The 22,012-nt window shown below is 37.7% G+C and overlaps 1 protein-coding gene across 1 annotated transcript in view; it reads left to right on the forward strand.

Moving 5' to 3' along the window:
• Window positions 1-22,012, forward strand: part of LOC144980713 (uncharacterized) — an 81,810-nt gene that overhangs the window by 54,192 nt on the left and 5,606 nt on the right. The window contains exons 6-20 of the mRNA XM_078928431.1: window positions 1,378-1,606; window positions 3,188-4,277; window positions 7,390-7,479; window positions 7,684-7,817; window positions 8,059-8,143; window positions 9,963-10,149; window positions 11,727-11,777; window positions 12,480-12,538; window positions 13,351-13,422; window positions 14,987-15,055; window positions 16,061-16,150; window positions 18,097-18,182; window positions 19,140-19,249; window positions 20,323-20,483; window positions 21,500-21,607. Coding sequence (XP_078784557.1) covers window positions 1,378-1,606; window positions 3,188-4,277; window positions 7,390-7,479; window positions 7,684-7,817; window positions 8,059-8,143; window positions 9,963-10,149; window positions 11,727-11,777; window positions 12,480-12,538; window positions 13,351-13,422; window positions 14,987-15,055; window positions 16,061-16,150; window positions 18,097-18,182; window positions 19,140-19,249; window positions 20,323-20,483; window positions 21,500-21,607 — 2,621 coding nt within the window. The remainder of the gene's footprint in view (window positions 1-1,377; window positions 1,607-3,187; window positions 4,278-7,389; window positions 7,480-7,683; window positions 7,818-8,058; window positions 8,144-9,962; window positions 10,150-11,726; window positions 11,778-12,479; window positions 12,539-13,350; window positions 13,423-14,986; window positions 15,056-16,060; window positions 16,151-18,096; window positions 18,183-19,139; window positions 19,250-20,322; window positions 20,484-21,499; window positions 21,608-22,012) is intronic.

Genomic DNA, 22,012 nt, shown 5'->3' on the forward strand with positions numbered 1-22,012 from the left:
TCTTCATCTTCTTCTTCTTCTTCCTCTCCTTCTCCTTCTCCTCCTCCTCCTATCCCTCTTTCTCCTCTTCCTTCCCCTCCTCCTCTCCCTCCTCTTCCTTCACCTCCTTTTACTCCTTCCCCTCCTCCTCCTCCTCCTCTCCCCCCTGCTCCTCTCTCTCTCTCTCTTTCAGGTGTTAACTCTTCCCATTCTCCCTACGATTCTTTTCCAAGGTGAGGTAAGTCCTCCTTGGGGGTTATATTAGAATGTATGGATGAATTTGCTTTGGCAACACAGTCATTGTAATACACCTAAAAGAGATAGACAGAGCTGCCAACTCACGTTTTCCTCGCCAGAATCCTTCCTGTTTTTTGTTGTTGTTGTTTTGTTTTTTTTTCTTTCTTTTTTTTTTAACCCCCCCCCCCCTTTTTTTTTTTTTAAAAGGGTCTTGAAAAAGAAATAATTAAATCCTCACATAATTCTAATATTCCCCGTTTTTTCTTGATCTTTTTTTACTTGTTGACTAAATTAGTTATGTTTTAACATATTCTTTAGTATGGCTATTAGGTGTTTTGGTTATGGCATATTATGTTATATTATAACTGTAGAACATGGAGATGTGCAGTTGTCGATGTCTTATTGTTTTTCCGAATCAGATTAGAATGAATGGCATGGGGTTTGTGATTAGAATGACAGGGGATTTGCACTCTCGCTTTACGGGAAAATCCGATAATCACACAATATAATATATATTTTTATTTATTTATTTTTTTTTTTGTTACATTTTTTTTTATTATTATTATTTTTAAAAAAATTTTTATTTTTATTTTATTTTTTTATTATTTATTTATTTATTTTTGTTTTTTTTTTATTTCTTACAGACTTCTCCTAATTTTAATTTACTGACATTATAGCTTGGCAGCTTTGGATAAGGATTGTAGTGTTATTGTTATTTTGGATAGGGTAAAGGACGGTATGAAAGAACTGGGCCTGGAGGAAGATGATGCTATGGACAGAGAGAGAGAGAGAGAGAGAGAGAGAGAGAGAGAGAGAGAGAGAGAGAGAGAGAGAGAGAGAGAGAGAGAGAGAGAGAGAGTGTGTGTGTGTGTGTATGTGTGTGTGCGTGTTATATTAAGGGCAGCGAAGAAGTAGAAGGGGGGAAAACTATGGGACAAAATTGACAAACAGGATAGGGAAAGGCACTGGATGTTAGAAAAGTTCGTTTAAATTTTTTTTCTTTCTTTGTTTCTTCTATTTTACAAAATCCACACAAGTTTTAAAATTAAAATTAAAAAAAAAAAATCTTCTTTTTTAATTAATTAATTTATTCTTTCTTTCTTTCTATCCGTTTCTATTAACATTCTTATCATTGTCTTCTCTTTATCCTTATCCTTCCAGTGTTCTCTCAGATACCACCTGATCACCACCATGAGCAACGAGCCTGGGACCGGAAAGTGTCAGCACCAAGCTTTGGTGCCTTACGCCACCACCACGGCCACGACAGGGAGAAAGGCAACAACGACAACAACAGGTTTGCGAGTCCTCACATGGACAGGACGCCAGAGATTGACAACATTCCAGAATCGGTCGAAGACCAGAGCACCAGCTTCTCTCCTCCCAAATTCAGGTGAAAAAAAAAAGGAAGAAAGAAAACATTAACCCTCTCCTTACCACCTAAAAATTTAGAAAATTGAGCTTTATATAGCGCAATACCTACCAAATGTGCTCAAAGTGCTTTACAAGGGGTCCCTGGTCAACAGCAACATTTAACATGTAGGGCGGGACATGCTGCCTGTTAGGTGATATTACAATTTTTCGGACAAAGACAACGCTGTTAACGGCCAGGTACTCACTTTACACCTGAATACGGTGAGAGAAAGTGAGTAAAGAGCCTTTTCCAAGGACTCAACTATGCACCGAGCGCGAGGCTCGAACCCAGGGCCTTCCGATCCGAAAGCGAGTGTCATACCACTAGACCACATAGCCGCATGGGAAATCGTCACATTTTTAATGGATACAAGGAATAAATAAAAATGATTAGAACAGCTTTAAAAAAGAACAAAATACACGGACGTTTCGGACTCAAAACCCTTCTTCAACCAACAACAACAAACGCCCCCCCCGGGTGGGGATCCTGACCTCCCATAGTGGGCAGGGAGGTACATGCTGTGTCTTCTATCCCCCCCATACCCGTTTTCCAATTGTTTCCTGTCGTTGTCTTGGAACGAGATTACTTGGTTTTGTCCTGACCCTTGCTGGAATTCCTTGGCTGGGAGGGAAACAGTCGAATGTATAGTTATAGTTTTGGGAGATGATATTTTTTTCCTTGTAAATCATCTCTCTGTTATGCATTGTATTATGTTTAGTTTACATATTATATTATATGATTGGTAAACATTTGAGTGTATTCCTCTTAGTTGTGACCTGTGCTTGTGTCTGGATGAGACTTTTAGGTTTCTCAAACTAAGTACTTTGACGGTGTGCTCTTGGAATCTACATCTGATCCCTATTTGAACCAATTCCCCTTTGTCTTACCTTTTCTTTTGTGCTTTAATTGTAAGTCTAGAACTTTTTACTATCCCATTTTCTTCCTTTTTACTGGCGCTGATATAACCTTAATGTGTTGCAAGCGCCGTAAAACCCTTAAAAACAAAAAACAACAACCCCCCAATAACAATAAAGACAATTAAATACATTATTAAATTCCAAATTGACGACACAGAGTTCCTTTCCCAAGGACTCGACTATGCGCCGAGCGAGGCTCGAACCCAGGACCTTCTGATCCAAAAGCGAGTGTCATACCACAAGACCACATAGCCGAAAAAAATTGGAAAAAACCCCCCCAAAAAACTTGTTATATTAAAGAATTTAACACTGTATTGTGAAGCTATATTTTCATGCACAAAACTGCTGTATAGCATGTGATCATTGCTTTTTAAATTTAAAAAATCCAATTTTTAGTTTTTTAAAAAAAGTTGAGCTTTTATATAGCGCAATATCCACTAAACTTGCTCATAGCGCTTTATAAAGGATCCCTGACCAACAGCAACACGTGTAACATAAAGAACGAGATATGACGCCTGTTAGGCGATAATACAATTTTTTTCCGACAGAGACAACGCTTTTAACATCCAGGTACTAATTTAATTCTCTCTCTCACACACACACTGATACATTTTCTGATTACTTTCATTGTTTCTTCCCACAGCACATCCAGGGCCATATACCGGCAAGACTCCATCCGGTCAGACGACATTGACGCTCTCCCTCCTCCACCTCCCTCCCCTCCTGCCGTTTCATCCCCCTCCCCTCCTCCACCACCTCCACCTTTCGAGGAAGATTTGGAGCGAGATGACGAGGGGGAAGCTGACGACATTGGTTCCCCTCCACCTTATCCTTCCGTTCATTTTTATGCTCAAGACGAAGACGGCAGCGGCGGAGGGGGCGACAACATCAACAGACTCTCCGAGGAGATTGAAACCGCTCGTCTCCAAATGGAGGCCTCTAATTTAAATAGTTCCCAACCTCCTCCCCACCCTTATCAGGCCTACCAGTATCCACCCCCACCCCATTATTTTGAGTTAGAGCAAAATAATCAGCATCAGCATCAGCAATCGAGTGAGATGGATCACCAACCCGAAGACTTTGGCAGCAAGGATATTATAGAAACGGAACAACAGGATGATGATGATGAAGAAGAAGATGATGTTAATGATGGTATTGGCAGTGATGTAGGAAAACTACCGCATAATCACAACCACCTCGGCCGTCATCATCAACCTCATCACCTTAATCACCATGAATATCAATATAGTGTTGAAGATAATGAAGAAGGTGAAGGAGAAGGAGGAGGAGGAGAAGAAGAAGTGGAAGAAAATGACAATAACAATTATGATAATCGATCGCCATCTTCGATTAATTTTTCAAAATCAAACGACAGCTCCACAGGGCTCAAAGCCAAACCCGTTGTACATAATACGAATAATTCGCATACAAATAATAATAATAATAACAATAATAATAGTAATGATAATTATGACATTGCTGCCCATACAAGAACCGGTAGCATTGCCACCCCTAACATGTCTTTTGGAGACGAGGATATGTCCTTCGACACTCCGAGAGATGACGAAGACGATGCACCGATACACCCCGGAGATGTGAGTGGGATCAGCGCTGCGGTCAGCGAGGGTGGCATGTCCAGTCCGGCCAATAGCAGTGGCCGTGTGGTCATGAGTGATGGAAGTCTTTTGTCTGGCCAGGATAACACAGAAGACGAACATCGACGCAGGGGACGAGTAAGTGATCAGATGTTCTACTGGTACAGAAAGAATCGTTATACATAAAAAATTTCTCGCTTACGTCAAAACTTATTTTTTATCATCTGGTGTCAATTCAACCTATATCAATGTATCTATGCAGAATCAAATCTTGCACAGTGAAAACAATCTGGAATAATGCCAAGCTTTAGTTTGAAGCTCGTACGAATAGTGAAAGTAATACTATTAAATAATTTTCCCGTTATTCATCCCATAGGGGAAATTTGTCTCCATGGTCTATTCCAAGGGAAGACTGGAATAACCCAGGCGTCAGCCGCAGTGCAGGGCCTCAAATTGAGCTTGGGCGAGGTGGTGACTTGCTCAAGGCCACACAGCGCAGTGGCGGATGATCAAACTCGGTACCTTTCCGGTACGAAGTAAAGACCGTACCGCTGAACCATGCTGTCTCCTTCTCTTAACCCCATCCCTACCAACTGTAGGAAAATCATTACACTTGTTGCTATTCAAACCGCATTTTTCTAGCTCGGATTTGTTTTATAAATCACAAAATTTAAAGAAAAATCTTTGTTATATTTAACAAATACTTCGTGTTATTTTGTAAATCTTGTTTTGCTCAACACTATTATGTATACAGAGACGCCAACTTTAAATTTGGATCACAGGAATTAGAGACACCAATCGTAGGAATTTCAATGCCGAAAGAGGAATTTCCGCACACATGAAAAGGGAATTGGGATGGTATTTGGCATTGTGAATCGCAGGTTCTTGTTGCTTTTTAAATTGAAAATGGTTGGTAAGAAGAGAGTTAAAAACGTCATCGATTTAGAACTATAGAATATATAAACACAATGCCAAATACTATCCCAATTCCTTTTTTGTGTGTGTGCAGAAATTCATTCCTCTTTCAGCATGGAAATTCCTCCGAGTGGTGTCTGAAATTCCTGTGAGTGGGTCACATGATGTTTTATTGGATTACAAATGGCTTTTATATTTGAAATAAATATGTCCGCTTTTGAAATATTACTGCCGCCATATTGCTCACTAGGACATCATGAATGGAACATGATTGGTTCCTGGTTCTTGAATGGTTAACCTTGTTGACGTATTGTTTGATAGATTATGATATGTATGAAGGCCATGGTGGAAAAAAGACATGTCAAATTGACTGTTTAAAAACAAAAAAACCCCCACAAGTTGAAATTTTGAAAGTCTTTTACCATATATTGGTTTGTTTCTCCTGCCCCCCCCCTCTCTCTCTCTCTCTCTCTCTCTCTCTCTCTCTCTCTCTCTCTCTCTCTCTCTGCCTCTCTCTCTCCCTCGGTCTTCTCTGCTCTCTCCTCTCCTCCTCTCCTCGGTCTTCTCTCTCTCTCTCTCTCTCTCTCTCTCTCTCTCTCTCTCTCTCTCTCTCTCTCTCTCTCTCTCTCTCTCTCTCTCTCTCTCTCTTTCTCTCTTTTTTTTTTTTTCTCTCAGTAAATTCATATTTTCATTTTATGATTTGACAAATAAACGATATCCAAAGGGGTATAACTCATAAAATTGATATTGTGACATGTGCCCTTTTCCCCTTGAAATCTTCATATATGGAATGCCTATGCTTAGCAATATCTTAATATGATAATTTAGACTTTACTGGTACGACACCTCCACCTTGTTGGGAGATCGTGACTCTACCGTATAAGGTATCCAAGACCCAACGCTCATATGGTAGAGTCACGATCTCCCGGAGTTATCATACCAGTAAGGTCTCGGGGGTTCGGACCCTCATCACCGCCGCAAAGTTTTTATTCTCTGTTGTCTTCTGACACTTTCCTACTCACTTCATTTCTTGTTATTATCAACATAAGTGCCCGCTCCACTCACTTTTTCTGAAGGAAAGAGAAATGAACCCAAAGTTTCATTTAAGTTGGTAAATATTCTGTTTCAAGCACCTAGTTTTACTTGACATAATATCAGTGGTGCCAACCTTACATAAAAAATATTTTTACGTATTTTCAATCATTGTACACAATTTGCTGAGGATTGTACAAATAATCTGTCATCTGCATTTTTTGCCAAATTGGGACCTAAAATTTGCCAAGAAATTTGTCAATAAATTTGCCGAGGAGAACTAAGCGTTTCAATAAAAATTAACACGCGATACAGAAAAAAATATATATAAAAGACAATTTATTACATTTGAGGAGGCTACATTTATTAATTTACACAATGTAAATGATTTATGCGCCCAAACTTTCAGACAATCACACACACACACACACAAACGTACACTTTCAGTCAGACTCATCAAAGGCCTAGTTTTCTAGGCAAAGCTGCAACATTTCTCAAGTTTCACACCTTTTTTTTCGTTATTTTATTTTCGCTTCTTTTTTTTGCCAAAATTTGTGGATCGCCCTGATATTTGCCCCGCAAAAAATGCAGATGACAGAATAATTAAATTTCTATTATTTAAGCATTTTTAGCATTCATGCACTTTTTTGGTCTACTACATAAACACTATAACTGTTTCTGACATGAAGTGAGTTTAATATAATATTATCTGGCTGGGTCATATCAGATTTATACATGGATGCTATTTATATAGTCTATAAAGTGTAAGCTTATTCATTCATTTAAATATCAATTATATTATTGCTAGTATGTTATAATTGCCCATCATCACATTTAGCGCTATCTAATTATCGTTTTTTTTTTCAGAATTGTACACATTTTTTTCAAAATCCTACTCATTTTGGATTTCCATTGTATACACATTTACATGGGGCTAGCTAGGGTTGGCAGCACTGTGATAATATGGATCATAATTTATCCTCCACCCCTCCCCCATCCCCCCCCCCACCTCCTCTTTCATACTTTGTTGACAACTTTGTGTCCCTCTCTCCCTCTTGCTGGATGGAGTTCCTGACCTCCCATAGTGGACAGGGACGTACATGCTGTGTCTTCTATCCCCTTATATCTGTTTTCCAACATGCTTTCTGTCTTTGTCTTGGAATGAGATTACTTGGTTTTGTCCTGTCCCTGGCCGGAGTCCTCCCCTCCTCCATCCCCCCATTCTCCCCCCCCCCCCCCCACCTCCTCTTTCATACTTTGTTGACGACAACTTGTGTCCCTCTCTCCTCCCTCTTTGCTACAGAGTCGTCCTTCAGACCGTGCCTACTACATAGCCAAAGAGTTGTTGATGACGGAGAGAACTTACAGGAAGGACCTGGAAGTGCTTTGTGTGGTAAGTCAAATCAAACCATTATTATTATTATTATTATTATTATTATTATTATTATTATTATTATTATTTATTATTTTATTATTATTATTATTTATTATTATTATCATTATTATTATTACTTATATTATTATTATTATTATTATCGTTATTATCATTATTATCATTATCATTATTATTTTTATTATCCTTTATTGTGTTCCCCAGTGGTTCCGTAATGCCGTGAGCTGTGACCCGTCAGTCCTAAACACCATGTCAGAAATCCTATTCTCCCACCTAGACCCCATCTACAACTATCACTACAGTTTCCTCAAAGAATTGGAGATGAGGATGGCTGCTTGGTAAACTTTGCTGCTTTGTGTTTGTGTGTGTGTGTTTGTTTGTGTTTGTGTGTGTGTTTGTGTGTGTGTGTTTGTGTGTGTGTGTATGTGTGTGTGTGTTTTTGTGTGTGTTTGTGTATGTGTGTGTGTGTTTGTGTGTATGTTTGTGTGTGTGTGTATGTTTGTGTCTAGGCTACGATATCTTATGATTTCATGGCAGAAGAGTTATAATATATTTGTTGTTGTTGTCATCCATCCCCAGGGAAGGCAAGACGGGAAATCACAGTGTGGAGGAATGCCAAAGGATTGGTGACATTGTGCTCAGGGCTGTCAACGTTATACAAGAAGTGAGTGCACATAATGCTGAATAATGCTGAAAACTTATATATAACGCTGCTATAACTAAGCGCTTAAATTACAAATTACTTTGGCTGAAACATACTCATTCACACACACAAGCATACATACATACACACACACACACATGCACACACACACTCAACACAACACAAACCAGACAGACCTATCCTGCTTCTCATACCATCTACTAAAGACGAAACAGATATGTTTTAAGCGAACGTTTAAAAATAGACAAAGATTCTTTTTCACGAATGCTTTGTGGTAAGAAGGCATTCCAAACAGAGGGTCCGAATAAATGAGAAAAGGATCTCATTCCACATTACACATGTGCACGTACACACACACACATGCATCCATACGCAGAGAGATTACAATACAAGAATCTGGGTAGTGGGATTCCTGACCTCCAATAGTGGGCAGGGAGGCACTTACTTTGTCTTCTATGCCTCTATGTCTGTTTTCCAACTTGCTTTCTGTCTTTGTCTTGGAATGAGATTACTTGCTTTTGTCCTGGCCCTGGCTGGGAGGGAAACAGTCAAATGTATAGTTAGAGTTTTGGGAGATTATATTATTTGTATTGTAAAAACAACAAAAAGAGGAAAACCCCCACCGCAAAAAACAAAACAAAAAACAACAACAAAAACCCAACAAACAAAAATAAAAAAAATAATAATAATAAATTTAATAGGAAGAACCCAAAAATTAAAAAAAAAAATAAAAATAATTATTCTAGTTTTTTTCATTTTATTCTGGAGAACTGAGGAAAAATACAAAAAATTACTTTTACGCTTACGCATGCTTCAACTTCAATGCTTATTATTTTTTTTAGAATAATAGGATTTTCCTGTGAGTTTATGATTATAAGATAATTATTAAATCCCATAACTACAAGGAACATAATAATAAGGTAATAGGCTTCAACAGTCGTGATGTCACTTCCCTCGTAATGACGCATAGTAACTTAGTAACTGGTTCTCAACTATCGGAACAGTGAAATACTTCTTCTCCGACGAGCATAAACGCGTATCCAGAGAAGAAAAACATAAATCTGATCATGTTTTGCCATTATGATGACATGACATGTGAAAAAGTTCTAGCCACCAGCATGAAGAATAAAAAGTACTGATTTTCTTTGTTTAGAACCAAGCTGCTCGTTGCTGGGCGGGTGGACGTGACATCAGACTATTGAATCCTATTGTGTCAGTGAGTCCCATTATTTTGAACATGTGTCAGGTTCAAGTTTGTGTTTTTATATTTTCCTCAATATCATCTCTTCCAACATGCTTTCTGTCTTTGTCTTGGAATGAGATTACTTGCTTTTGTCCTGGCCCTGGCTGGGAGGGAAACAATCAATTGTATAGTTGGAGTTTTGGGAGATTATATTATTTGTCTTGTAAATCATCTCTCTGTTATTAAAAAAAAATTGAGCTTTTATATAGCGCAATATCCACTAACATGTGCTCAAAGCGCTTTACAAGGGGTCCCTGGTCAACAGCAACATTTAACATGTAGGACGGGACATGACGCCTGTCAGGCGATATTACAATTTTTCGGACAAAGACAACGCTGTTAACGGCCAGATACTCATTTTACACCTGAGTACGGTGAGAGAATGTGAGTAAAGAGCCTTTTCCAAGGACTCAACTATGCGCAGAGTGAGGCTCGAACCCAGGACCTTCCGATCAGAAAGCGAGTGTCATACCACTAGACCACATAGCCGCACATGCACTGTATTATGTTATGTTTTTTATAATGTCATCCCCCCCCCCCCCTTTTTTTTTGTTTGTTTTTCTTTCTCTCTCTCAGTTGTATCTGAGTTACTTTGATCATCTTGAAGAGCTCCTGACTGAGATAGACCAGAAGATGAAGAAGAACCGCCCGTTAGAGGACCTGTGTCGGGGCTTCGAGGCCCAGAAGGTGTGCTATCTACCTCTCAACACCTTCTTCCTCAGGCCTGGACAACGCCTCTTGCATTTCAAACTCATTCTTGAACGTAAGTCGAAGTGGAAAAGCAGGGAATGGGTGGGTTTGGGGGGTGTGCAGGGTTGCCAATTTGGCAGATTTTCTGCCAAATGTCCTTTTTTTTGGCAGAATTTGAAGTCGTCTGGCAGAGAAAAATCGGTTTGGCAGTTTTGCAGATTTTATTTTCCGAGGCCTAGGGATGAATGTATAGGTCTACTCCACATTTTCCATGGACATTTTTATGTATTAGTGATTTTTTAAACTTGGGAAATGAAAAAATAAAATTATGACATCGGCCTTGAGAATTTTTTGTTTAACAAAACTGATGAGTTTTCATAGGGGGTACTATAAATAGTACGGTTTGGCAGATTTTTGTGGTATTTGGCAGATTTTTAAAATCCAGTCTGAAATTAATCTGGCAACCCTGGTGTAGGTGTGCATAGCTGCCAATCCTACCGGAAATTGCGGGAGACTCCCGCATTTTTAGTTCTTCTTCCGCACTCCCGCCCGTTACACCAATCTCCTGCATTATCGTGCAGTAGCCTGACTGTAGGCCCAGGCCTAGAACCCATGTTAGCCTACCATGCGGGTCTTTTCGGTTCTTTCGGTAACGTATGTGAAATTCCAGTCCTCCATTTTGTAAACGGAAGTGAGTTTTAGTCGTTTGGTATTGTGGTAGATTTATAATCGGAAAGGCCGATACCGAATCCGTTCTTTTTAGTGAAGTTAAATAGCTCTACATGGCTGATATCGATTGTAATTAAATTATTCAGATTGAGAGTACGGTACTCATAAGCATTCAAAAGAAGGAAACAAGTCAGTTTCAATCAGTCAGTCACAGCGTAAGGTCGAGTATGTTTCTCCCTGATTTTTTTCTGAATCTCTCCTGATTTTCTGACCAAAACTCCCTCTTAATAAGCTTGCTGGGTTGGCAGCTATGGGTGTGGGGGGTGGGGTGGGTGTAGGTGTGGAGGTGGGTGTGGGCGGGGGGGTGGGTGTGGTGTCATTCTGGTATTTCAAGTAAAAAGCAATGTACATATCTTATCTTCGAAAAAGGATAACTAGGATAAAATATCCTTTCAATATCTTATACATGAATTTAATTTCTAAATTAAAAAAAAAATTGGGCTTTTATATAGCACAATTTCCACTAATCATGCTCAAAGTGCTTTACAAGGGATCCCTGACCAACAACAACATGTAACATGTAGAATTAGACATGACGCCTGTCAGGCGATATTACAATTTTTTTTTCTCAGAGACAACGCTGTTAACGACCAGGTATTCATTTTACACCTGAGTACAGTGAGAGAATGTGAGTAAAGAGTCTTTTCCAAGGACTCAACTATGTGCAGAGCAAGTCTCAAACCCAGGACCTTCCGATCGGAAAGCGAGTGTCATACTGCAAGACCACATAATAAATCACATAATAAATCTTGGGCAAGTCACCTCGCCTTAGCTTAATTTGCGGCTGATGCCTGGGTTTTTCCAGTCTTCCCTTGGAATAGACCCTAAAGACAAATTTCCCCTATGGGATGAATAAAAAGGGAATTTTATTTTATTTTATTTTATTTATTTATTTATTTATTTTTGTTTCTTCCACGACAGGCCTAGTCAAGCATTACACCATCAATCACCACGACTTGGAGGACAGTAAAGGTGAGAAAAGTGGCAGTCGTTTGTTTACTAGTGGCTAGTTTGAATAGAAACTAGGTAAATTGTATGCTGGGATAGCCAACAGTTGTTTCACGAAACAATGTGCTAGTAATGAGAGAGTTGATGTGTGGTGGAACACACAGGTGCAGTTTCCCACTCTCCAGAAGTTAGCTAGAGTATCAATGATAGTCTTATCATCTCAATTGCTCTAAAAGTGGGGTTTAGTGTAGTAAAAATGGGGCTTAAAGGCAATCGTTCAGCATTTTCCTACTTTTTCACTTTTTGTCACCATCAGCACTGATAATATCGAAGATAATGATTTTCCCATAGCAACAAATTTTATTCAGAAAAAAAAAATTCATAACTTATGTTCTAATATACATAAAAAGAAAATATAAAGTGGTAAATGATCAGAAAGATGTGGTCTCTACACCACTGCATACATAAATCAATTTATGAAATCTCTTTCCGGGTTTTCTCAACCAGCCACACATATTGTGTTCATGTCTGCCGCTGATAAATATACTTGTAACTCTACCTCGTACCCCAATTCCGAATTGGGTTACAAATGAAGAATCACGTCTTGACTGTCAGTTCACGTTCGACTGTTAATTTTCGAATTACTACTAGTGAAATGGTTCCACCACTCCCTTATTTGGGATTGAATCCACCCTGTACTTTTTTATGTGTTCTCTCATCACACAGAGGCTTTGTGTCGAATTGCGGAAATTGTCAACGCTGTCAAGGACAGATTCAATAAGTTGGTAAGTTGGAAAAAAAAAAAAGATTCCCAGTATTCTATCACAGTTTTTTTTCTTCGATTTTACATTGCCGTATTGATACATTTTCCCTGACATTCAAAGTTGTGTAAAACTGTCTGTGAAAGATACAATGCAAGCTGTATGAGATTCTGTAATTATAAACTATTGTATAAGGCATTTAAAGGATAATTCCTATATTAAGCCTTTAGTAAGATAAGATAAGATAAGATAAGAAAAGAATAACAAACGGATGAAAAAAGAAATTCAATCATTGATATTTCGAGGGGATTTAGAATTCTTAAGGAATGAAAATTAAAAAGCCATCGTGCTGATGAATTAAAGAAATTTTTATTTTATTTTAGAATTATGTCATCCTTATTTTCTTTCATTTTGTTTTAGTTAATTAGTATTTATACATGTATGTATTTTAAAAAAAAGTTTATTACTTATTTATTTATTTATTTATTTATTTATTTATTTATTTATTTATTTATTTATTTATTTATTTATTTATCTATTTCTTTCTTTCTTTCTTTCTTTCTTTCTTTCTTTCTTTCTTTCTTTCTTTCTTTCTATGTAGTTTTATTTTTTTTAAAAATTATTATCTATATATTTATGTATACTTTATTTATTAATTCATCTATTTATTTATTTATTTATTATTGTATTTTATTAATATGTTGATTTATTTATTTCTTAGTAATTAAAAAAAAAATTGCATTGGTAGATACTACATACACTTTCTACATTATACTGTAAGTTTTGAAAAAGTAATTAACTTTTTTTCTTCTTCTTCTTTTTCTCTCTTCACACAGAAAAACTTACAGAAATTGATGGAGTTACAGAGAGATTTGTTAGGCCTGGACAATTTGGTTCATTTAGACCGGGTGAGTAACGTTATTTCAGACATACATTTGTGACCCATCGTCTCAAAACGGTATTATGTCGGAACGAACCAAATGCTTAAAAGCCGAATTTAATGTTAAACTGGTCAAAAGTATAAATTGTTGGCATCAGCACCCTAAAATATGATTGCCATTCTCCTCAATAACTCGTATAAACTCAACACAAGTCTGATATTTCTGGCTATAAATTGAATTTTCAACATCTTGACCAACCCGACTTAATACCGTTTTGAGGCTAAGGGTCACATTTTATAGTCATACAAAATGTTATCAGTTTAAAAAAAAAAAAAGAAATAACAATAGTCAATTGGAATTGAAGCTTCTATTTAACTTAGGAAGTTGAGATTTTATATAAAAAGTTGAGCTTTTATATAGCTCAATATCCACTAAACGTGCTCAAAGTTCTTTACAAGGGGTCCCAGGCCAACAGCAACACTTAAGATGTAGGATAAGTCATGTCTCCTGTTAGGCGATATTACAATATTTTTTTGTGACAGAGAAAAGGTTGTTAACGGTCAGGTACTCATTTTACACCTGAATGCGGTGAGAGAATGTGAGTAAAGAGCCTATTCTAAGGACTCGACTATACGCCGAGCGAGGCTCGAACCCAGGACCTTCCAATCCGAAAGCGAGTGTCGTACCACAAGACCACATAGCCGCACAAAGGAAGACATGATGGTGTTCATGTTTCAGGTTTCCATTTTGTAAACAAAACACAATGAATGAAACATTACAAAAAGCCAACAATCCATCATTAGTGTTTCATTCTATGCTAGAATCATGGAAGTTCGGTTAGCTCAGTTGGTAGAGCACTCACTTCATACACAGAGGGACTGAGATCGATCCCAGGTGAAGTCGAGGTGTTTTATTCTGACCTCTGTCCCTTAAACCAGCAAAGATTGGGTAGCTGGGTCTGTTTGAAAGTACTTTGTGATACACCATTGTCCTATCCTAAGGGAAGCAAGCAATTGCTTTCAACCGTTTCATGCTTTAGAAACTGGGATAACTCCGGCTCCATGAGCCTAATGGCTCGGAAGGACTACAATGCTGTAATAATAGCATTACAATTGTAAGTGGGATTTCCCATTCATATTAAAAACACGTAGATGTATTATTATTATTATTATTATTATTATTATTATTATTATTATTATTATTATTATTATTATTATTATTATTGGGGGGCGAAGTGGCCGAATGGTTAAGGCATTCCACTGTGACCCGGAAGGTCCTGGGTTCGAGCTCCGCTTCAGGCACTTTCGCTTTTTTTCCTTGGGCAAGATTATTAACCCCCAATTTGCTCACTTGGACAACATGGGTGATTCCATGTTGACATCAAACATCTTGTTTGATTAATTATATATGTATTCCTTCGTGGAATGCCTAGGCGACGATTCGAGAGAATTAAATTGTTATTATTATTATTATTATTATTATTATTATTATTATTATTATTATTATTATTATTATTATTATTATTATTATTATTATTATTATTATTATTTATTATTATTTATAAAAAAAAATTTAAAACTCTATTCCTCAGGATTTCATCCGAGAAGGATGTCTACAAAAGTTTTCTAGGAAAGGATACCAACAACGAATGTTTTTCCTTGTAAGTTGACTACGACTACAACTTCCTTTAATCAATAATCGTATACGTAATAAAAAGTGTCCAACAGATATCTTGTACTGTATTGAAATGAAATGAAATTTTATTTTATTTTGCCTGCTTGGAAATGATGAAATTGTTGTATAGATTGTGCAAGATAAAGGTCTGAAAAAGATTGTATGAAACAATGCTGATGGTTTTCCTGGGATCCTCGGAAATCCGCGATTTTTGAGTCAGAGGAGGAATTTCCTCTTTTTTTAAAAAGTTATATTTCCCTCGATCAAATGTACTGGCAGTGAGAGATTTGATGTGTGGTGGAACAAATAGGTGCAGTTTCCCACTCTCTAGAAGTTAGCTAGAGTATCAATGATATTTTATCATTTCAAATGCTCTAAAATGTGTGTGTGTGTGTAGAGGAGGGGGGGGGGGGGGAAGGCTGTAAAAATAATGGGGCTTAAAGGCAATCATTCAAAATTTTCCTCCCTTTTCAGTTTTTGGCACCATCTGCACTGATAGATAGTGCAAGATAAAGGTCTGAAAAAGATTGTATGAAACAGTCCCAGACAAAACAAGGAAGAATATTTCAAGAAAACAAAAATTGGGGGATTTATTTTTTCTTGTATTTTATCTCTACTTCGTCTGCTTAGACTCTCTACTTAGGTACAACAAGAGATGAAGTGAGTAGGAAAGTGCCAGAAGACAATAGAGAATAACATTTTTTTTCTTCTCTATTGTCTTCTGACACTTTCCTACTCACTTCATCTCTTGTTGTTATCAACATAAGTGCCTGCTCCACTCACTTTCCTACTTAGGTACACCAGTGTATTTCTCTCTCTTGTCTCTCTAGACAGTGCAACACACAAAGTAAAACCATGGAAATTTTTTGTATATATGCTGTATAATATATATATATATATATTTTTAAATTTTTTTAAAATTTTTTATTTTTTATTTTTTTTCGTTTAAAATCTGTTGAAACTCTTCATTTCCTCTTTTTCCCTATTCTAGTTTTCTGACATGTTGGTGTACACCAGCAGGACATCGGCGTCCTTGTTACAGTTCAAAGTTCACGGACAGTTACCTCTTAGGGGGATGACAGTAAGTGTACGTATTTTCTACCATCCAAATGGTCAAAATGTATTTTTGTCCTTGTTACAGTTCAAAGTTCACCTCTTAGGGGGATGACAGTAAGTGTACGTATTTTCTACCATCCAAAAGGTCAAAGTGTATTTTTGTCCTTGTTACAGTTCAAAGTTCACCTATTAGTTGGATGATAGGAAGTGTAAGTATTTTCTGCCAATGCGGCTATGTGGTCCAGTGGTATGACACTGGCTTTCGGATAGGAAGGTCCTGAGTTCGAGCCTCGCTCTCGGATCGGAAGGTCCTGAGTTCGAGCTTCGCTCGGCGCATAGTTGAGTCCTCGGAAAAGGCTTTTTACTCACATTCTCTCGCCGTACTCAGGTGTAAAATGAGTGCCTGACCATTAACAGTGTTGTCTCTGTTGGAGAAAAATGTATTCTCGCCTAACAGGTGTCATGTCATGTCTCGTTCTACATGTTACCTGGTCAGGGACCCCTTGTAAAGCGCTTTGAGCACATTAAGTGGATATTGCGCTATATAAAAGCTCAAGTTTTTTCTACCATCCAAATGGTCAAAACGTATTATTGTTGTATTCCTGGAGGACTGGACCAAAATTTTATGGTCTTTCGGTAACTTGCTGTTCTCAATGTCACTGTCACATTATTTTAGTGTATCGGATAAGAACATATTTGCTCCATACTCAGGTGTAAAATGAGTACCCTGCTAATAATAGCTTTTTTCTCGGCCAAATTAAACCTTACAGGTTTTTTGTCTCATCCTGCATGTTATGTGTTGCTGTTGGCTAGAGTTCCCTTGTGAAGCGTTTTGAGCACGTTTAGTGGATATTGCACTATATAAATCCTCACTTTATTTTGATTTTTTTTTTTTAAATGCTGAAGAAAAGACGGACACTATCTGGGATGCAAGCAGTTCCATTGGCGTGTGAGATACTTATCATTTCATCTATTACGACCTTTTTTTTGCAGCTTTGTGGACTTTTAGTATGACACTCTCCTTTAGAGCGATAAGTCCTATGGTTCGAGTTCCACACTATAGATAGTATGCGCTTGGCTAAGAAGTTCATAACATTGCCATCCGGAAGTATAACGGACCAACACACAAAACTGTGTGTATCCATGAACGTTTATAGTCGGGTTAATACAGTTCAGTGAGCATTACTCATAAACGCGGATGGCAAAAAACAATAACAAAGACCTGAGTGACGTCATCTTCGAACTATCTATAAGGGTCACAAAATTGAGTCGTTGAAAAAGGCTCTTTTACTCACATACTGGCACCTTTTCTCAGGTGTAAAATGAGTACCTAGCCATTAACAGCGCTGTCTGTCGCTGTCAAAACAATTTTTAATATCGCCATTAACTCACTCAATCCTAGAGATTTTTGTTACTTTTCAAAAATTGGAAAACAATGTAATAAAAATGAGCATGTACATATATAGTTTTATTCAACTTAAAATGTAAAAACTAAAAACATTATCTTTGATACTACGCCTATAATTTGTCTGAGAAAAATGTAATAAATAGACATGGGGTAAAAGTAACCCGGGTAAACTACGGATATAGTCAGTATTAAGGTTGAGTGAGTTAATGTATCATGTCTCACCTATTTGTTAATTGTTAAGCACGTTTAGTAGATATTACGCTATACCAATGCTCAAGTTCTTACATTTATTAACACGACATGATCTTATTCTTACTATAATTGGGGCAGCGTGGCTTAGCGGTACGGTCTTTGCTTCGTACACCTGAATGGTACCGAGTTCGATCACCTGCTGCTGCGCAAATCGTCTCGCCCTAGCTCAATTTGCAAGTGCTGCACTGCGGCTAATGCCTGGGTTATTCCATCCAGTCTTCCAGTGGAATAAGACCCTCGAGACAAATTTCCCCTATGGGATTGATGAATAAAGGGAGTTTAATTTATTTTACTTATATTTATTGTTCCAGGTAGAGGAGACTGACCCTGGCAAGTCGGCCGTCCAGTTCAGCTTTGCCATCTATGCTGGCAACAAATACATCTTAGTGGCCGCAAGGTAAAGGCTATTATTTTGCTTATCTCCATTTGTCTGTGGCACATTATTTAGACCTGTAAATTCTCAGTCAATTAACTGAAATCAGTCAATTCGTCAAATTCAAATATTTTAAAAAAGGAAAGAAAGAAATGAAGAAAGAAAGAATTCATGAATCGTAGCCATAAACTAATTAGGAACGTTCCACAGTGCTACGCATAGCTCATGGGCCGTTTATATTAACGATGGATATGTTGCCAAGGCTAAGCGACACTTTTTAGACTTGCCGTGTCTGAACACATCCCAGTGTATTTTCACACATCCTTCGTGAAATTATTTTTTCACTTTCCAAACCTTACCTTACCGGAGTTCTGTCTCCCTACAGAGTAGGTTAAATGTCATGGAACGCCATTCTTCACACTCGGGGGCCATTACCTTACCTTACCAGAGTTCCGTCTCCCTACATAGGTTGAATGTCATGGAACTCCATCCTTCACACTCAGGGGCCATTACCTTACTTTACCAGAGTTCCGTCTCCCTACAGAGTGGGTTAAATGTCATGGAACTCCATCCTTCACAATCAAGGGCCATTACCTTACCTTACCAGAGTTCTGTCTCCCTACAGAGTAGGTTAAATGTCATGGAGCGCCATTCTTCACACTCAAGGGCCATTACCTTACCTTACCAGAGTTCTGTCTCCCTACAGAGTAGGTTAAATGTCATGGAACGCCATTCTTCACACTCAAGGGCCATTACAGAGCAGTCGATTTGCCTAGTACTACGAAAAATCCGTAAAAATATGAATTTTTGGCTCCAGTTACAGAACTGCATTCGCCTCTTTGACTCAATACATCTTGTTGAGAAGGAAGGTTTAGTTCCTTTATAAATGCTCAATTTTTTTTTTCTCTCTCTTTGTGGACATTCCTCATTTGATTTGCCTTATAAACAGTTTCATCCTTATTTTTTATTCTTCATCCCCAGCTCTCAAGAGGAGAAAGACAAATGGATAGAAGACATCAACGAAGCGGTAACTAACATGAAGACGATGGGAGCTGACAAATTGCAGTACCCCAGTCTTAAATCTAGCGCCAGTACGTATCACTGTTATTGTTGTTGTTGTTGTTGCTGTACGTTTCGAGACATATCGACTAGCCGACAATACATTACGTGCCAAATACTTTTAATATGTCTGTCTTGATTTTTTAAGTGATGTAAGAATGTTTTTATTATTGGCCGAAGAAGGGTTTTGAGCCCGAAACGTTCCGTGCTTGGTATTTTAAATCTTTATCAAAGCTGTTATATTCATTTTTTGACATTACTTTTTACAATCCACAGCTTGTAGCATTGGTAATCCTAGGAGTTTAGTATCTCTAACACTAAACACTCACCTTTTAGAGAATGGTTTTTTGATATTGAGCTTTTTAAAAAAAATGAGCTTTATATAGCGCAATATCCACTAAATGTGCTCAAAGGGCTTTACAAGGGGTCGCTGGTCCAGAGCAACATTTAACATGTAGGACGGGACATGACATGATATGATGTATTCTGGTTGGAGTCCAGCATTGACAAAAACCTATTGACATTGACGTTGAATTCTAAACGTACAAATGCGATAGATCATGTTGCACTTGTGTTAAATAATATAGAAGTGAAATTACATCTTATTTTTCCACAATTAGAGCTGGATGCATATTTTAATTCTTTTGATGACTGACTGGATCTCATAAATGCGGCTAAAATCATTCTCTAATGGTAAGGCACTCGTTTTAGGATCGGAAGGTCCTGGGTTCGAGCCTCGCTCGGCGCATAGTTGAGTCCTTGAAAAAGGCTCTTTACTCTCATTCTTTCACTGTATTCAGGTGTAAAAAGAGTCCCTGGCCGTAAACAGCGTTGTCTCTGTCCGAAAACGAATTGTAATACCGCCTAACAGGCATCATGTCCTGTCCTAAATGTTAAGCATTGCTGTTGGTCAGGGACCCCTTGTAAAGCGCTTTGAGCACATTTAGTGGATATTGCTCTATATAAAAGCTCAATTAAAAATTTAAAGAAATATATATGGAAGTGAAATTACATCTTATTCTTCCACAATTAGAGCTGGATGCATGTTGTAATTCTTATGCTGACTGACAGGATCTCATAAATATCCCATAATTCAATCTGACAGGTTCATCAGAGAATGTTGGTGCCGGCGCTGTAGAGAATGGAGAGAGTGGAGACCAGTCCCCGAGTGAGAAACCAACACAGCACCGCGCCAACACCACCATGCATGTGTGCTGGCATAGGAATACCAGTGTTAGTATGAGGGATCACCAAATGGCCTTGAGGGTAAGTGTGTAGTGTGTAGTGATGTGTGTAAGAATCCAACACCACCATGCATGTGTGCTGGCATAGGAATACCAGTGTTAGTATGAGGGATCACCAAATGGCCTTGAGGGTAAGTTTGTAGTGTGTAGTGATGTGTGTAAGAACCAACACACCATGCATGTGTGCTGTCACAAGAATAAATAAAGATAAATAAATAAAATTACTTTCATTCATCCCTATAGGGGAAATTTGTCTTTAGAGTCCATTCCAAGGGAAAACTGGAATAACCCAGGCGTCAGCCGCATTACAGCGCTGCAAATTGAGCTAGGGTGAGGTGACTTGCTCAAGGCCACACAGCGCAGCAGAGGGTGATTAAACTCTGTACCTTTCGGGTATGAAGCAAAAACCATACCACCACTGAACCACGCTGCCCCAAATACAAGTGTTAGCATGGGGTATCACCAAATGGTAAGTGTGAGGTGATGTATGGATGTGTGTAAAAATCCAACACAACCATGCATTTGTAATAGCACAGGAATACCAGTGTAGGTATGAAGGGTTCACCAAATGGTCTTGATTATAAGTGTGTAGTGATGTGTGGATGTGTAAAGTGACGTATGTGAGAACCCAACACCAGCATGTATGAGGTTGTGCCAAAAGGTCTTTTTCTGTGTTCAATTTCAAGAAAAGTCAAGAGATATCAAATTCTCTTGAGGATCTGTGTATTAACTCACTCAACCCAAACACCGACTATATCCGTAGTTTACCCCATGCCTATTTATTACATTTTTTAGACAAATTATAGGCGTGATATCAAAGCTAATGTTTTTAGTTTTTACATTTTAATGATAGTTGAATAAAACTTTCTATGTACATGCTCATTTTAATACATTTTTTTCCAATTTTGAAAAGTACCAAAAATCTCTAGGATTGAGTGAGTTAAAAGATATGGAGAGTTTTGGTGTTCAAAATATGAAAACATTCTGTTCTTTTTTTTGTTTTTAATATGTCTAATTTCATATATATGATCTTTTCAGAACCAGCTGAGTGGCTACCTCCTTCGTAAATTCAAGACCAGCAATGGGTGGCAGAAACTGTGGGTGGTTTTCACCAACTTTAGCCTTTTCTTCTATAAAACATACCAGGTACGTACGTCTATCTTACTCTTCTTAGTCTCAAATCAAGCTATGCCAGCTACTATATTTAAAAAAAATATTGGATGAAGTCCCTTTATCTTATTTATTTATTTCACTGACATGGCGGGTTTTTTTGCAAAAAAAAATCCAAAATTTGCGGTCAATTTTCCTAAAAACCCATACTTATTTCATGAAAGGGAAAGGTATTTGTTTTTTTATAAGGGTTTCACAGTGCTTGTAACAAATGTATGGTCATATCAGCGCCAGTAAAAAAAAAAGAGGAAAATGGGATTAATTATCTTGATTAATTATCTTACACTTTCTTTTGTTCTACACGAGCTATTAAATTAACAATTTTTTTAATTCATCTGTTTTTTTGTGTATGTGTGTGGTTTTTTATTTATTTTTTTTTTG

Source organism: Berghia stephanieae, chromosome 10, assembly GCF_034508935.2.
Source record: "Berghia stephanieae isolate SIO BIC M18660-M18661 chromosome 10, UCSD_Bste_1.3, whole genome shotgun sequence".
Classification (NCBI taxonomy): domain Eukaryota; kingdom Metazoa; phylum Mollusca; class Gastropoda; order Nudibranchia; family Aeolidiidae; genus Berghia; species Berghia stephanieae.